The 15,201-nt window shown below is 44.9% G+C and overlaps 1 protein-coding gene across 1 annotated transcript; it reads right to left on the bottom strand.

Annotated features, from left to right (window-relative positions):
• Positions 1-7,357: 7,357 nt before the first annotated feature.
• Positions 7,358-13,942, bottom strand: FGF20 (fibroblast growth factor 20). Its single transcript, XM_069745776.1, has 3 exons — positions 13,286-13,942; positions 8,701-8,804; positions 7,358-8,153 (listed from the first exon to the last, which is right to left on the bottom strand). The coding sequence occupies exons 1-3, from the start codon at positions 13,563-13,565 to the stop codon at positions 7,908-7,910; spliced, it is 630 nt and encodes a 209-aa protein (XP_069601877.1). The 5' UTR covers positions 13,566-13,942; the 3' UTR covers positions 7,358-7,907.
• Positions 13,943-15,201: the final 1,259 nt, after the last annotated feature.

Below are 15,201 nucleotides of genomic sequence, written 5' to 3'. Positions count from 1 at the left end.
CCAACCCTAACCCTGACTTTAGCTCCAACCCTAGCCCCAACCCTAACCCTAGCCCTAACCCTGACCCCAAAAGTTGTTGTCCTATTTGTCCTGAGTATGCTGGTACCCCATATGTTGGGGTAAACCCCTGTTTGGGCACACGGGAGAGTCGGAAGGGAAGGAGCACTGTTTTACTTTTTCACGAATTGGCTGGAATTGAGATTGGACGCCATGTCGCGTTTGGAGAGCCCCTGATGTGCCTAAACAGTGGAAACCCCCCAATTATAACTGAAACCCTAATCCAAACACACCCCTAACCCTAATCCCAACAGTAACCCCAACCACACCTCTAACCCTGACAAACCCCCTAACCCTAATCCCAACCCTATTCCCAACCGTAAATGTAATCTAAACCCTAACACAAACTTTAGCCCCAACCCTAACCCTAACTTTAGCCCCAACCCTAACTGTAGCCTTAACCCTAGCCCCAACCCTAGCCCTAACCCTAGCCCTAGCCCTAACCCTAGCCCTAGCCCTAACCCTAATGGGAAAATGGAAATAAATACATTTTTTTAATTTTTCCCTAACTAAGGGGGTGATGAAGGGGAATTTGATTTACTTTTATAGCGGGGTTTTTTGCGGCGTTTTATGATTGGCAGCCGTCACACACTGAAAGACGCTTTTTATTGAAAAAAATACACATTTTGAGAGCTATAATTTTTCCATATTTTGGTCCACAGAGTCATGTGAGGTCTTGTTTTTTGCGGGACGAGTTGACTTTTCATTGGTAAGATTTTCGGGCACGTGACATTTTTTGATCACTTTTTATTCCGATTTTTGTGAGGCAGAATGACCAAATACCAGCTATTCATGAATTTCTTTTGGGGGAGGCATTTATACCGTTCTGCGTTTGGTAAAATGGATAAAGCAGTTTTATTCTTCAGGTCAGCACGATTACAGCGATACCTCATTTATATCTTTTTTTATGTTTTGGCGCTTTTATACGATAAAAACTATTTCATAGAAAAAATAATTATTTTTGCATCGCTTTATTCTGAGGACTATAACTTTTTTATTTTTTTGCTGATGATGCTGTATGGCAGCTCGTTTTTTGCGGGACAAGATGACGTTTTCAGCAGTACCATGGTTATTTATATCTGTCTTTTTGATCGCGTGTTATTCCACTTTTTGTTCGGCGGTATGATAATAAAGCGTTGTTTTTTGCCTCGGTTTTTTTTTTTTTCTTAAGGTGTTTACTGAAGGGGTTAACTAGTGGGACAGTTTTATAGGTTGGATCGTTACGGATGCGGCGATACTAAATATGTGTACTTTTATTGTTTGTTTTTTTTATTTAGATAAAGAAATGTATTTATGGGAATAATATTTTTTTTTTTCATTATTTAGGATTTTTTATTTATTTATTTATTTTACACATTTGGAATTTTTTTTTTTACTTTTTTACTTTGTCCCAGGGGGGGACATCACAGATCGCTGATCTGACAGTTTGCACAGCACTCTGTCAGATCAGCGATCTGATTTAGAGCACTGCAGGCTTACCAAGCGCCTGCTCTGAGCAGGCACTTGGTAAGCCGCCTCCCTCCCTGCAGGACCCGGATGCCATGGCCATCTTGGATCCAGGGCCTGCAGCGAGGAAGGAGGTAGGAGACCCTCGGAGCAACGCGATCACATCGCGTTGCTGCGGGGGTCTCACGGAAGCCCGCAGGGAGTCACCTCCCTGCGCAATGCTTCCCTGTACCGCATGCACACCGCGATCATGTTTGATCGCGGTGTGCCGGGGGTTAATGTGCCGGGGGCGGTCCGTGACCGCTCCTGGCACATAGTGCCGGATGTCAGCTGCGATAGGCAGCTGACACCCGGCCGCGATCCCCCTGTAAGCGCGGCTGATCGCGTATGACGTACTATCCCGTCGGTGGGCATACGGACCCACCCCACCTCGACGGGATAGTACGTCACATGTCAGAAAGGGGTTACAAACTTTTTGTTTTACTTTTTGCATGCTTCAATAGTCTCCATGGAAGACTAGAAGCTGCAGTTGTCTGATCGCCTCTGCTATACACAGGCGATGATCAGATCGCCTGTGTGTAGCAGAAATGCTCACTCGCTATGAGCGCCAACCACTGAGTGTCGCTCATAGCAATCCGGCTATGACAACCATAGAGGTCTGCTGGAGACCTCTGGTTGTCATGCCAACACATCGGTGACCCGCGATCATGTGACGGGGTCACCGATGGGCAGGATTAGTGACGTGCTTCCGGTAAGTGCAAGTTAAATGTCACTGTCAGAAATTGACAGCGACATTTAACTAGTTAACAAACGCAGGTGTATCTGTTATGATCTGGTGGTTTAGGAGCAACATGGGACGAGCTCTGAAGGAAGTGGTAACTGTACTGACCGCAGTCCCTAAGCTCAACACAACACTAGAAGTAGCCGTGGGATGCTCCTGACACTCCCTTGGCACCTCGTCACAGCCTAAGATCTAACTACCCCTAAAAATAGAAACAGGAAAACTATCTTGCCTCAGAGAAAATCCCCAAAGGATAGATAGCCCCCCACAAGTAATGACTGTGAGTGGAGAGGGAAAAGACATACACAGAATGAAACCAGGATGAGCACAGGAGGCCAGTCTAGCTAGATAGATAGGACAGGATGGAATACTGTGCAGTCAGTATAAAACACTACAAAATATCCACACAGAGTTTACAAAAATCTCCACACCTGACTAGGTGTGGAGGGTAAATCTGCTTCCCAGAGCTTCCAGCTTAACTGAATTAATTCATACTGACAAGCTGGACAAACATAGAAAGCTCAGAACGGATAAGTCCACAACCTGTGGACAGAAAAGAGCAAGCAAGGACTTAGCTTTGCTGAACTGGTCAGGATAACAGGGAAATCCAAAGAGATGTGAATCCAACCAGGAACCATTGACAAGTGGCACAAGCTGAAGGAAAGAGCCAGGCTAAATAGCCGAGCAGAATAGACAATCAGTGGAAGCAGCTGCTGACTGCTAAATCCAAGGAGCAGCCATACCACTTAAAACCACCGGAGGGAGCCTAAGAGCAGAACTCACAAAAGTGCCACTTACAACCACCGGAGGGAGCCCAAGAGCGGAATTCACAACATGTATCGCGATTCTACCCATGGCTGTTGCGGGCACATGTCAGCTGTATAGATCAGCAGACATGTACCCAGAAAGGTGTGGGCTCAATGACAGAGCCAGCACCAAATGGGGAGTCCAAAATCGGCATTCTATTACGCTCGATGTCAGAAATGGGTAAAATAGTCATATGACCCATCAGCCGATTGTTGGTAAGAGATATTCTATGCAGATCAGCTTGTAGTGAGGAGAACTCCATTGGTAGTAGTTTTGCTGCAGCTGTGGGAGTTCAGATTCCAGGTGCTGTTGCAATGCTGCTGTGGAGTTGCAGCAGCAGAGCCTGAAGTTGAGCATTTTGGCCCTTTTTCTTTGTCCTTCATGTGTTTGTCTCTTCCCCTGTGTTTTACCATCTGCAGTGGTGAGGCTAGTGTACTTGCAGGCCAGTGCACTAGCTAGGGTACATTGAGGAGACAATCAGGCACTAGGCACGTGACGGCAGCGGGGGGGTGGGGGGGGAAGACCCACATAGGGTATTAGGGAAATTTAGGGACAGGCAAAGGTTGCTGTCAGGAGGTGTTCAATCCCTTGCTCCCTACCTTTAAGGCCTTCCTCTCCCTTTATCCATCCCATCGTACTTGTATGCTGTGTCATCCGCCGGACTTACTCGTATCCAAGAATGACATTATACACAGGAACTATGAACAAAGTATACAGTACGGAGCGTCAGTGTACAGGTAATAGTGACTCACCAGTGACATCATAGACCACCAGAACACCATCCCAACTGTGAAACACGGGTTGGCAGCATCATGTTGTAGGGTTGTTTTGCTGCAGAAGAGACTGGTGCACTTCACAAAATAGATGGCATCATGAGAAAAGAAGATTATGTGGCATTACTGAAGCAATATCTTAAGACATCAGTCAGGAAGTTAAAGCTTGGGTGGAAATGGGTCTTTATGGGCAAAGCTGAAAAGGCAGGTGCGAGCAAGGCGATCTACAAACCTGGATCACTTACACCAGTAGTGTCAGGAGGAATGGGCCCAAATTCCGACCAACAATTGTGAGAAGCTTGTGGAAGGATATCCCAAACGTTTGACCCAAGTCATTCAGTTTAAGGGCAATGGTACCAAATACTAATGAAATTTATGTATACTTTTGACTTTGCAGTAAGTAATAAAAATGCCTTAAAACATTCTCTCTTATTATTCTGGCATTTAGCAAATATTAATAATTATGGTAATTCTCATTGACCTAAAACAAAAGGTTTATTCTGATTTCTTGTCAGATATTGAGAAAAACATGCATGTGTGTCTTTTTATATAGTGTATGTAAACTTCTAGCTTCAACTGTATGTATAAATGTATTACACACACTAAGATGTAGAAATCTTTCACCGGGCCCCATCGGACTCTAGTTACACCACTGATGGGAGAAGTCCCCTATATCACTCTACTGTATAAAGAGTCTAAAAGGTGTTTTGGAGATGACAGACTCCTTTTAATGTAAAACTCAAGATTTTTTTTTTCTGTATTTGTAGCCTCCCCTACTTGTACTTGGATTGTGTTGCTGAATCAATATATTCTTGTCTGTAAATTATGTAGACACAGATAGTACTTCCTCCCCTTTTCATCCTGTAAATCACATAAACACAGGTAGTACTCCCTCATTGGCAATAATGTAGGCAAGTTGTACTCCTTCCTGTTAATACGGATCCTACTCCTTCATGTTCTCTAAGGGCTGATACTCACTTGCGCGAAACTCGGATGAGTCTCGCATGTTAATACCCGGCGCTACTGCCGGCACTCAGATCGGAGCGTGCGGCCGCATAGGAATACATGCAGCCGCATGCTCCGCTCCTCTGTGCCAGGTGCAGTGCCGGATATTGCCGTGCGAGACTCATCCGAGTTTCGCGCAAGTGAGTATGAGCCCTAGCATGGTGACTTTTCAGGTAGGTTTTCTTTCGTTAGCACAACACTAAACAACAAAGTTGAAAATTTGTCAGTGAAGAGTGGTGTCCATATTAGCACATTACTGTAAATTGCCAATATTCTGTGGAGGTAGGTGGATAATGTTTTAGATATCCTTACAAACTTTTATTTAATCCTACAGACGCCTTTTAGAAATTAAGAGTGAATAGGTGATGTTATAGATTAGTGTGGGTCTGACCCCTGGGATTCCCACTGATCGCCAAACCTGGGCACTTTTATCCTCTTTAGAATGGATCGGCAATGCGCATGCTTGATCTTTGATCCATTATTTCATTTATTATTATTACGGAGCTTCTGGAAAAAGTTGAGCACAGAGCTTGGCAATCCCATAGAAACAAACAAAATGGTGCTTAAAAGAGGTTTCCCCACGAACAAAGTTAGTTTCAATCAACATTTTACACAATAGATCTTTAAATAATAATAAATTCCACAATTAGATGTTACATTTTTTTCCTGTGCTGAAATAATCTTATAACTGTGCCCCTGCTGTGTACTGCGTAATGGCTGTGTCTGACCGTACAGGAACTGGTCATACCACAGCCCTGGGCAGGGGGGGAAGCAAAAGTGTAGAGACAGGAGAGCGTGGGATTACAGCTAATTCCTTCTTTCTGGTAAAACATTGCTTAAAAATAGGCAGTGAAATGTTTTGCCTCATAAAAACAATCCTTTGCGATGCCGTGCTGAAATGTCTGTATACTCTTTTGCTTCCTCCCCTGCCCAGGAGCTGTGGTATCATCAGACCGCGTCCCTGCACGGTCAGACACAGCCATTACACAGTACACAGCAGGGACACATTTATAAGATTATCCCAGCACAGGAACATTTATTTAAACACATCCAATTGTGGAAATTATTATTATTCCAATATCTATTAATTAAAATGTACTTTGTTCAGGGGAATACCCTCATTCAAGCAAACAGTGGGGTCCCAGTGATCAGATGTCCACAGATCTATCAATTACCCATCCTGTGAATAGGTGGTATTTTTTTTTTCCTCAAAGGACAACCCCGGTGATTGGTTACCTACTGATACAGTTGTTTTACAAATAAATATAGATTTGACTTAGAAAGATTCTTCAGTTCCATTATTGCCTATCTGCAGCTATTCAGAGCTGTGGGAATACAGGAGCTTCAGACCAATCAGGCCAATATTTCAATGCCCATTTAGTGAACATCATTTCTCTTTTTTGAGATTCTATTTCCCAAACCTGTGTGATATTCTATTCTCACAACTCAAAGCTGGAGGTGCCCAGGTAGCTACCAATAGAATTTGCTAACATGACTACCAACCTACAGGGGCTTGACGGTAATGTTTCGACTTGTTGCACCAAGCAACCATCAATGGTCTGTTCTGCCTCTGAAATTATAATATTTCTTTAATTTCAGTATTGATTAATGTAATTCAGGAGTGTAAGGGGTCTAGATCTAATACGCTGATAAATTATAACTTTAAAATATAAAATTAAAAATGTGTTTTTACCATCTCGAATATAGAACCGGTCAGTGGTTGGGGTGGGAGAAATCATTGAGCTGGGACTTACAGCCATCATGACAATGAAGGGACCAAGTAATAGACATTACAAAACCTTCAAATTTCAGTGTTACATATTAAGTTTCCTTCTTTCTTGAGACTTAATATGCTGCAGAAGCCACCAAGACTCCTAACCAATCCCATCATGTATATAAAAGGTCTTTATTACATACGATAGGTAAGTCCTAGCACCTTTTCTCACGTTCATCCATTCTCATGACTGCAATACGAAATTTTAATACCTGTATGGGCCCATTTTGGCAGCTTTGCTATCTCCCTGCATTACTTAAAAGGAAACTTGTTGAGTTCCTTTCACTTGATACAGTTGCCAAAACAAAGCACATGACAATCTAGCGAATGTGCTGCCAAGTCACAGCCTTATCTTCCGAAAGATATTAAAAAAATAATGTTCTTTAGCATTGGCTGGAATGACAAACCACAATGAATGGAAGCAGGTAGCAAGATCTCCAGCTGTATTAAAAGTCATTTAGGATATGTTTAATGTCAACAGATGTAGATACCAAGGCTAAGAGAAACGCCAAAAAACAAAACAATACCAGCTCTTTCATCGCAACGTTTAATACCTTGGAAAATGGACATTTGGTTTGTTACAATTTTAAGGCATTCATATACATGGCAGGATTCCAATACCTCCCTTTGTTGTCAATACCCAAGGTGTCCTGATCAGATAAACTATTGTTTTCATTGTCAAAAATCATGACTTTTCACAGAGTTGTCAGAAATTTGGAATTTCATAGTCAGCTGTTAAAATGCGAGTTTAGCTCATGGTCAAAGAACCAAGACCCGTCAACGAACGCATCGGTAAAAAATAGAATTTTAAATAAATAAGTATAAAAAATAAATATATATTTTTAGATATATGCATACTAAGTCCACAGGTTGAAAATTGCATCTTTATCAAGACAGAGAGAGAAGTCTGTAGGGAGGTACATTACTGCAGATCCATCTTTGTATACATTTGCATTCCGACTTGAGCGGGCACATTGCCACGTCCTATCAGTTCTTCTGCATTAGAGGTATGGAGGTGTCATCAGCGCCAATCAGATGGTCCAATTCAATAGATAAGCAGCAATTGTGTCTTGGCTCTCTGCTTTATCCACCAGTTACATTGACCACTTCCCTGGAGTAGGTGGTCCTGACTATGATCGCTAGCATTCTACGGTCATTGTCACCGATGGCTATTAGAGACCATTGTCTTGTCACAGAACTGTCTTCACTTTTCCCTCGCGAAAAAGCTGTATCGAAATAGCAAGTGGATAGGCTGTCAACATTCTCAACTATATCCATTCAGTTCCTTATAAAGTTCAGGCACTTTTTCTGGATCCACAGGTCTGGGCAGAAAATGTGTGAATTTTTGATGCCTCTTAGCCCTGGCTCCATCTCTTGGTGTACCGTCTTTGTTAAGTGCTACAAAGTATCGCCTCCCAGAGTCACCATGTTTGTATAAGTTTGAGGAGTAGGTGTTATACCAATTTTCTTCAAACTGTTCTCTGAAAATGCATTCAGAAGTCAACTTTTCCTTAAAATAAGACAAAAAAAATTAATATCTTACAGAAGTTTTTGTTGATGAATGTTTCTTTGATTAGTTCCATGAAGCTGTATGAGTAATAATTAAACTTCTGCCACAAAATGAGACTTATGAAGTATGATGCTACAATTTTAAAAGTACCAGGGCTGTTTTATCCGGAAAATGGAACAATTATAGCCAATTTTAGATCTTTTAATTTCAGCCCCCCCAAAAAATATAAAAAATTAAACATAATCACCCTTTCAGAATAAACTACGTATTGTAAAACTTCATTAGTACCAGTTCAATAACATCATGCTATGATACCAGCACTAACAAGCGAGTCAAAATAATGAAAACCTTTGAAGTTGTGAAATCCTTTGTGTCTATATGTGTCAATACAAGTAGGTGTGAAGTCCTAAAGTGCGGAATACAGGTACATGGGCAACCCTAGTGTGTACCATAGAGGTAGATGGAAATTTACTATAAAAGGACACATTTTTTAGTAGATTGATTAATTGATTGATTCTAAAAGAACCACGAAGGTTGCCAAACTTACCGATCCAAAGAGTTCTCCTTTATCATTCATTCCTAGGTACAGACCGCTGTCCACCCCCCTAATGCTGACGAGACCAATGGCCACACTGATGAACTCAAGAATACCTGTCAGAAAATAAAATGTATAAATCAGTGATTTAAAGGATCTGTTGGAGCATCTTTCATTAATATGCCCAAACACAATAAACCATCAGTCACAATCTGTGTGTTGTGCTGGGTTCCATTAATTGGAAATGTCACATCTATCGTTCTGCCAATGTATTTCCTCAATGATGTATCACTTTAATCAAGACTGTACATTGCAATCAATCGAAATGGCCTCTTCCTTTGCGTGGATAGATTTCAAATTAAATGTATCAAAAAATGAAAAAAAAATATCCAGCATTGCAACCTTCATAAAACCAGAGCAATGTAGAAATACTCTAAAAAAAATATGAAAAAGTTGCTTCTTCATTTCAGATCTACTCTAAGAACCTAGATTAGCCCTAAAATGACTAAGCGTCTTTTTCATTTATTTTTAGTGTGCGTCAATATTTGTTTTTTTATGGGTACAGTGCTGGATTTTAACCATTTTATGTCTGATAAGTCCTGCACCTGATCTAGGTTACAAGATGTTCGAGCTATAAAGTCATTTCCAGTAGAGTTGAGCAAATTTTTCAAAATGACGATCGGCGGCAAATATTGTATTTGCAATAATCGCCGAACGTCATTGGAGTCAATGGGAGCAGAAATTACCAAATATGTTCGGAACCGGTCATCAAACATAAATTCGGCACAAATAGGGTACTGATATAGCACAAATATGGCAAATTCAGAACATATTCACTCAACTCTAATTTTCAGCTGCTCTTCAGTGTGCAGCCTAACTATTAAATAATATGTCTGATATAAATGTCAGTGTAAATAATAATAATAATGTCTAGTGGTTAGTCTGAGCTTTCCAGAAAGCATGTGATATGCACAAATCATGTTTTTTGGGTCATCTATGATTCTTGCCTTTTTCTTTTTTCTTTCTTTTGCCTAGTTTTCAGTAGAGGATGGTGGTATTTTGTCTTTTTTAATGCTATCTTTTTCAAAGCAAGACTTAAAAAAAAAACGAAAAAAAAAAAACAACAAGCAGGTGAGTCAACCAGGCGAGAGACCACATCAGAGGAGGCTCCGATGAGAATAGGGGCGGCATAAAGGAGAGGGATATAAAAGAACAACGCATGTTTGATCTCTATCTCAAACTTCAGGTAATTCGCAGAATATCCCTGTTCACAGACCGTACGACACTTTGCTTGCTTCTCATACCTGGGCCTGCCCACAGTGACAGCCTGGCACCACCATTCATTTAGAAATGAATTTCCTCCCCTTTGGGATTATTATAGTTCGGAAGATTAATTAACCCTTCAGTCGACAACCTCGTCTATTTGATGTCAGGCATCAAAAGAGTTAAGAATAATTGATATTTATTGTCTTGGCTATGGGAAAGTGACGGAAAACATTTTAATCAGTTATACAGCAGCTAAATCAATAAAAGGGGGGGAAAGCGCCTATCAACAATAGTTGGTTTGTTCAGATAAAAAGAACATTGAATAAATACCCTGATCATTATTCACTCTTCCTGTCAGATAAGCAATTACATCCTATGCTTGTGCTCCGACCAGACTTTTAGGTAAATGTATCAAGTTAATAAGCATAGAAATACTATTATTACATTTTTTATTGTTTCGTTATTACAATAATAGAGAATATTGAATATAAAAGTTGTGTATATGATAATATCTACAGAATTATTTGGTTTATGTCACTTTTACATGTGCAGAACACATTTTATGTCTATTATCAGATGCTCCTAGTGCCTGCAATACTTGTATGTAGCTGCATGGTGGTCTTTATATTGACCAGCCACTAAATTACCCTAAGTCAATATACAGTTTCTGCGTACCACCTAAAAGATATTGCAAAATGTAGTCTACTGCATACAAATAGATGTACAATCCTGATGTAAAGCAAACCGGTATGTGATCAAATAAAGTGTAATCAGCACGGTGGGGGTCCGATAGGGCGATATACACTGAATATGAGCAGGAGTGCAGTCTGTTGTGCCGTATACCGGGAGCTGAGCAATCCGAATGTGTATTGTACGCTGCATATGCAGTAGGCAGATGTGCAAATCTGATGAACAGTAAACAGGTGTGTGATCCGCAGAGGTGTTAGACACTGCATAAAGATAAGTGTGCAGCTCTGCATTGTGTTATACAGGTAGGTGGGCAAATCGGAAGTGTGTTATGCAGTTGGGTATGCAAGCTTGAAAATAGACGCTGCAGAAAGGCAGGTGCGCAATTCTAGTGTGCAGTGCTATAGTGACCTAGAGTGAGGCATACAGACAGGTGTGCAGTTCTAGAGTGCAGCATACAGGCAGGTGTGCAGTGCTATAGTGACCTAGAGTGAGGCATACAGACAGGTGTGCAGTTCTAGAGTGCAGCATACAGGCAGGTGTGCAGTGCTATAGTGACCTAGAGTGAGGCATACAGACAGGTGTGCAGTTCTAGAGTGCAGCATACAGGCAGGTGTGCAGTGCTATAGTGACCTAGAGTGAGGCATACAGGCAGGTGTGCAATTCTAGTGTGCAGTGCTATAGTGACCTAGAGTGCAGTATACAGGCAGGTGTGCAGTTCTAGACTGCAGTATACAGGCAGGTGTGCAGTTCTAGACTGCAGTATACAGGCAGGTGCGCAGTTCTAGACTGCAGTATACAGGCAGGTGCGCAGTTCTAGACTGCAGTATACAGGCAGGTGTGCAGTTCTAGACTGCAGTATACAGGCAGGTGTGCAGTTCTAGACTGCAGTATACAGACAGGTGTGCAGTTCTAGAGTGCAGCATACAGGCAGGTGTGCAGTGCTATAGTGACCTAGAGTGCAGTATACAGGCAGGTGTGCAGTTCTAGACTGCAGTATACAGGCAGGTGTGCAGTTCTAGACTGCAGTATACAGGCAGGTGCGCAGTTCTAGTGTGCAGTATACAGGCAGGTGTGCAATTCTAGTGTGCAGTGCTATAGTGACCTAGAGTGCAGTATACAGGCAGGTGTGCAGTTCTAGACTGCAGTATACAGGCAGGTGTGCAGTTCTAGACTGCAGTATACAGGCAGGTGCGCAGTTCTAGTGTGCAGTATACAGGCAGGTGTGCAATTCTAGTGTGCAGTGCTATAGTGACCTAGAGTGCGGCATACAGGTAGGTGCACAACCATAGAATGTGGTATAGAGGTAGGTGTGCAGTTCTAGAATGCGGTGTACAAGTAAGCGTGCAACCCTATAGGGCGGCATACAGGTAAGTGTGCGGTTCTAGAATGCGGAATGCAAGTAGGTGTGAAGTCCTAAACTGCGACATACAGGTAGATGGGAAACCCTAGAGTGTAGCATAGAGGTAGATGTGCAGTCCTATGGTGTGGCATACAGGTAGGTGTGTAACCCTAGAATTTTGTATAGAGGTAGGTGCACAACCATAGAGTGTGGCATAGAGGTAGGTGCACAACCATAGAGTGTGGCATAGAGGTAGGTGCAGAACCGTAGAGTGCAGCATAGAGGTAAATGTGCAGTCCTATAGTGCGGCATACAGGTAGGTGTGCAACCCTGGAATGTTGAATAGAGGTAGGTGCACAATACTAGACTGCGGCAAAAAAGTAGGTGTGAAGTCCTAAAGTGTGGCATACAGGTAGGTGCACAACCCTAGAATGTTGTATAGAGGTGACCAGTACTAGAGTGCGGCATACAGGTAGGTGCACAACCATAGAGTGTGGTATAGAGTTAGGTGTGCAGTTCTAGAATGCGGTGTACAAGTAAGCGTGCAACCCTATAGGGCGGCATACAGGTAAGTGTGCAGTTCTAGAATGCGGAATACAAGTAGGTGTGAAGTCCTAAATTGTGGAATACAGATAGATGGCCAACCCTAGAGTGTACCATAGAGGTAGATGTGCAGTCCTCTAGTGTGGCATACAGGTAGGTGTGCAACCCTAGAAAGTTGTATAGAGGTAGGTGCACAACCCTAGAGTGCGGCATAGAGATATATGTGCAGAATTAAAACGTGGTACATGAATGTGTGATAACCCCAGTCCCCAGAGTTCTTGCAGAGTGAATGCAGTTAGGAGAGCCGTTCTGAAGTGCGGTATACCCGGCATTGTCAGCAGGTGTGCAGCCATAATGTCAGCAGCCAGGAGACGTTCCTATACAGAACAGGTTGGGGTTGGGGAAGCCTCCGCACCCTGTCATGCCCTTCCTCCGCACCCTGTCATGCCCTTCCTCCGCACCCTGTCGTGCCCTTCCTCCGCACCCTGTCATGCCCTTCCTCCGCACCCTGTCATGCCCTTCCTCCGCACCCTGTCATGCCCTTCCTCCGCACCCTGTCATGCCCTTCCTCCGCACCCTGTCATGCCCTTCCTCCGCACCCTGTCATGCCCTTCCTCCGCACCCTGTCATGCCCTTCCTCCGCACCCTGTCATGCCCTTCCTCCGCACCCTGTCATGCCCTTCCTCCGCACCCTGTCATGCCCTTCCTCCGCACCCTGTCATGCCCTTCCTCCGCACGGAGCGCACCGCGGACACCTACCGAAGCGGCTGTGGTCTTGCCGGGTGCCCTGCACAGTGCCATCCGGGAGGATCTGGAGGTGGAAGCCCGTCCGGCAGTAGAGCTGGCGGCGGCGCAGGATGCCCTGGAGATGCGCCAGGTCTGATGGAGCGCTGCGGGAAAGGCGCTCAGGTTGTCCCAGGGGGTCGTTGTATAACAGGGGGGTGTCCCTGGCAGGAGGAGGCAGCAGGAAATGAGCGCCCACTTGTCCCAGGGCGTCCAGCCCGGCCAGATAGTTGCCCACCTCGAGCAGTGGAGCCATGTGTGCGCCGGGGCGCAGTCCTGGAGGGTCCCTGTGCGGGCACCGGGCGCCGGTGCAGATACTGGGATGCCGGGCGGGCAGGCGGCTGCCGAGCTCTCTGTGCGGGCACTTTATATAGGGGCCCAGTTGACATAAGGTAATGAAGCTGGAGCTCAGGGTTTCTTCTTCACACCTCTGTTCACAATGTGCAAAGTGTCTGCTCCCCAGTGCTGGCCCATTCACATGTACTGTCACTCACAGCCATGGGCACCATAATCCACAGCTCTCTGCGGGCTGCCCCGACTGCACCCTGGGGACATGGTAGGGAGGGATGGCACCTGGGCACGTCTGGATGGAGGCAGCGCAGAGCAGAGGGTCCGGTCCTCGGATGCCGGAGAAGCAGGAGTGATCGGGATGCAGGAGGTCCTCCTAATGCTCAGCATGGACAGGTGCAAGGAAAGGTAGAGGCAGAGGCGGGGACTGCAGCCCACACCTTCCCAGACACACAGCTGCAAGGGACAGACACACACACCACACATGCCTCCATAGAGACTGTGGGCGCTCACTGTGCCACACATGCCTCCATAGAGACTGTGGGCGCTCACTGTGCCACACATGCCTCCATACAGACTGTGGGCGCTCACTGTACCACACATACCTCCATAGAGACTGTGGGCGCTCACTGTACCATACATACCTCCATAGAGACTGTGGGCGCTCACTGTGCCACACATACCTCCATAGAGACTGTGGGCGCTCACTGTACCATACATACCTCCATAGAGACTGTGGGCGCTCACTGTACCATACATACCTCCATAGAGACTGTGGGCGCTCACCGTACCACACATGCCTCCATAGAGACTGTGGGCGCTCACTGTACCACACATGCCTCCATAGAGACTGTGGGCGCTCACCGTACCACACATACCTCCATAGAGACTGTGGGCGCTCACTGTACCACACATGCCTCCATAGAGACTGTGGGCGCTCACCGTACCACACATGCCTCCATACAGACTGTGGGCGCTCACCGTACCACACATACCTCCATACAGACTGTGGGCGCTCACTGTACCACACATACCTCCATAGAGACTGTGGGCGCTCACTGTGCCACACATGCCTCCATAGAGACTGTGGGCGCTCACCGTACCACACATACCTCCATACAGACTGTGGGCGCTCACCGTACCACACATGCCTCCATACAGACTGTGGGCGCTCACCGTACCACACATACCTCCATACAGACTGTGGGCGCTCACCGTACCACACATACCTCCATACAGACTGTGGGCGCTCACTGTACCACACATGCCTCCATAGAGACTGTGGGCGCTCACTGTGCCACACATGCCTCCATAGAGACTGTGGGCGCTCACTGTGCCACACATGCCTCCATACAGACTGTGGGCGCTCACTGTACCACACATACCTCCATAGAGACTGTGGGCGCTCACTGTGCCACACATACCTCCATAGAGACTGTGGGCGCTCACTGTACCATACATACCTCCATAGAGACTGTGGGCGCTCACTGTACCACACATGCCTCCATAGAGACTGTGGGCGCTCACCGTACCACACATGCCTCCATACAGACTGTGGGCGCTCACCGTACCACACATACCTCCATACAGACTGTGGGCGCTCA

The sequence above is a fragment of the Ranitomeya imitator genome, chromosome 1, assembly GCF_032444005.1.
Source record: "Ranitomeya imitator isolate aRanImi1 chromosome 1, aRanImi1.pri, whole genome shotgun sequence".
Taxonomy (NCBI): domain Eukaryota; kingdom Metazoa; phylum Chordata; class Amphibia; order Anura; family Dendrobatidae; genus Ranitomeya; species Ranitomeya imitator.
This window is presented reverse-complemented; position numbering and strand designations above follow the sequence as displayed.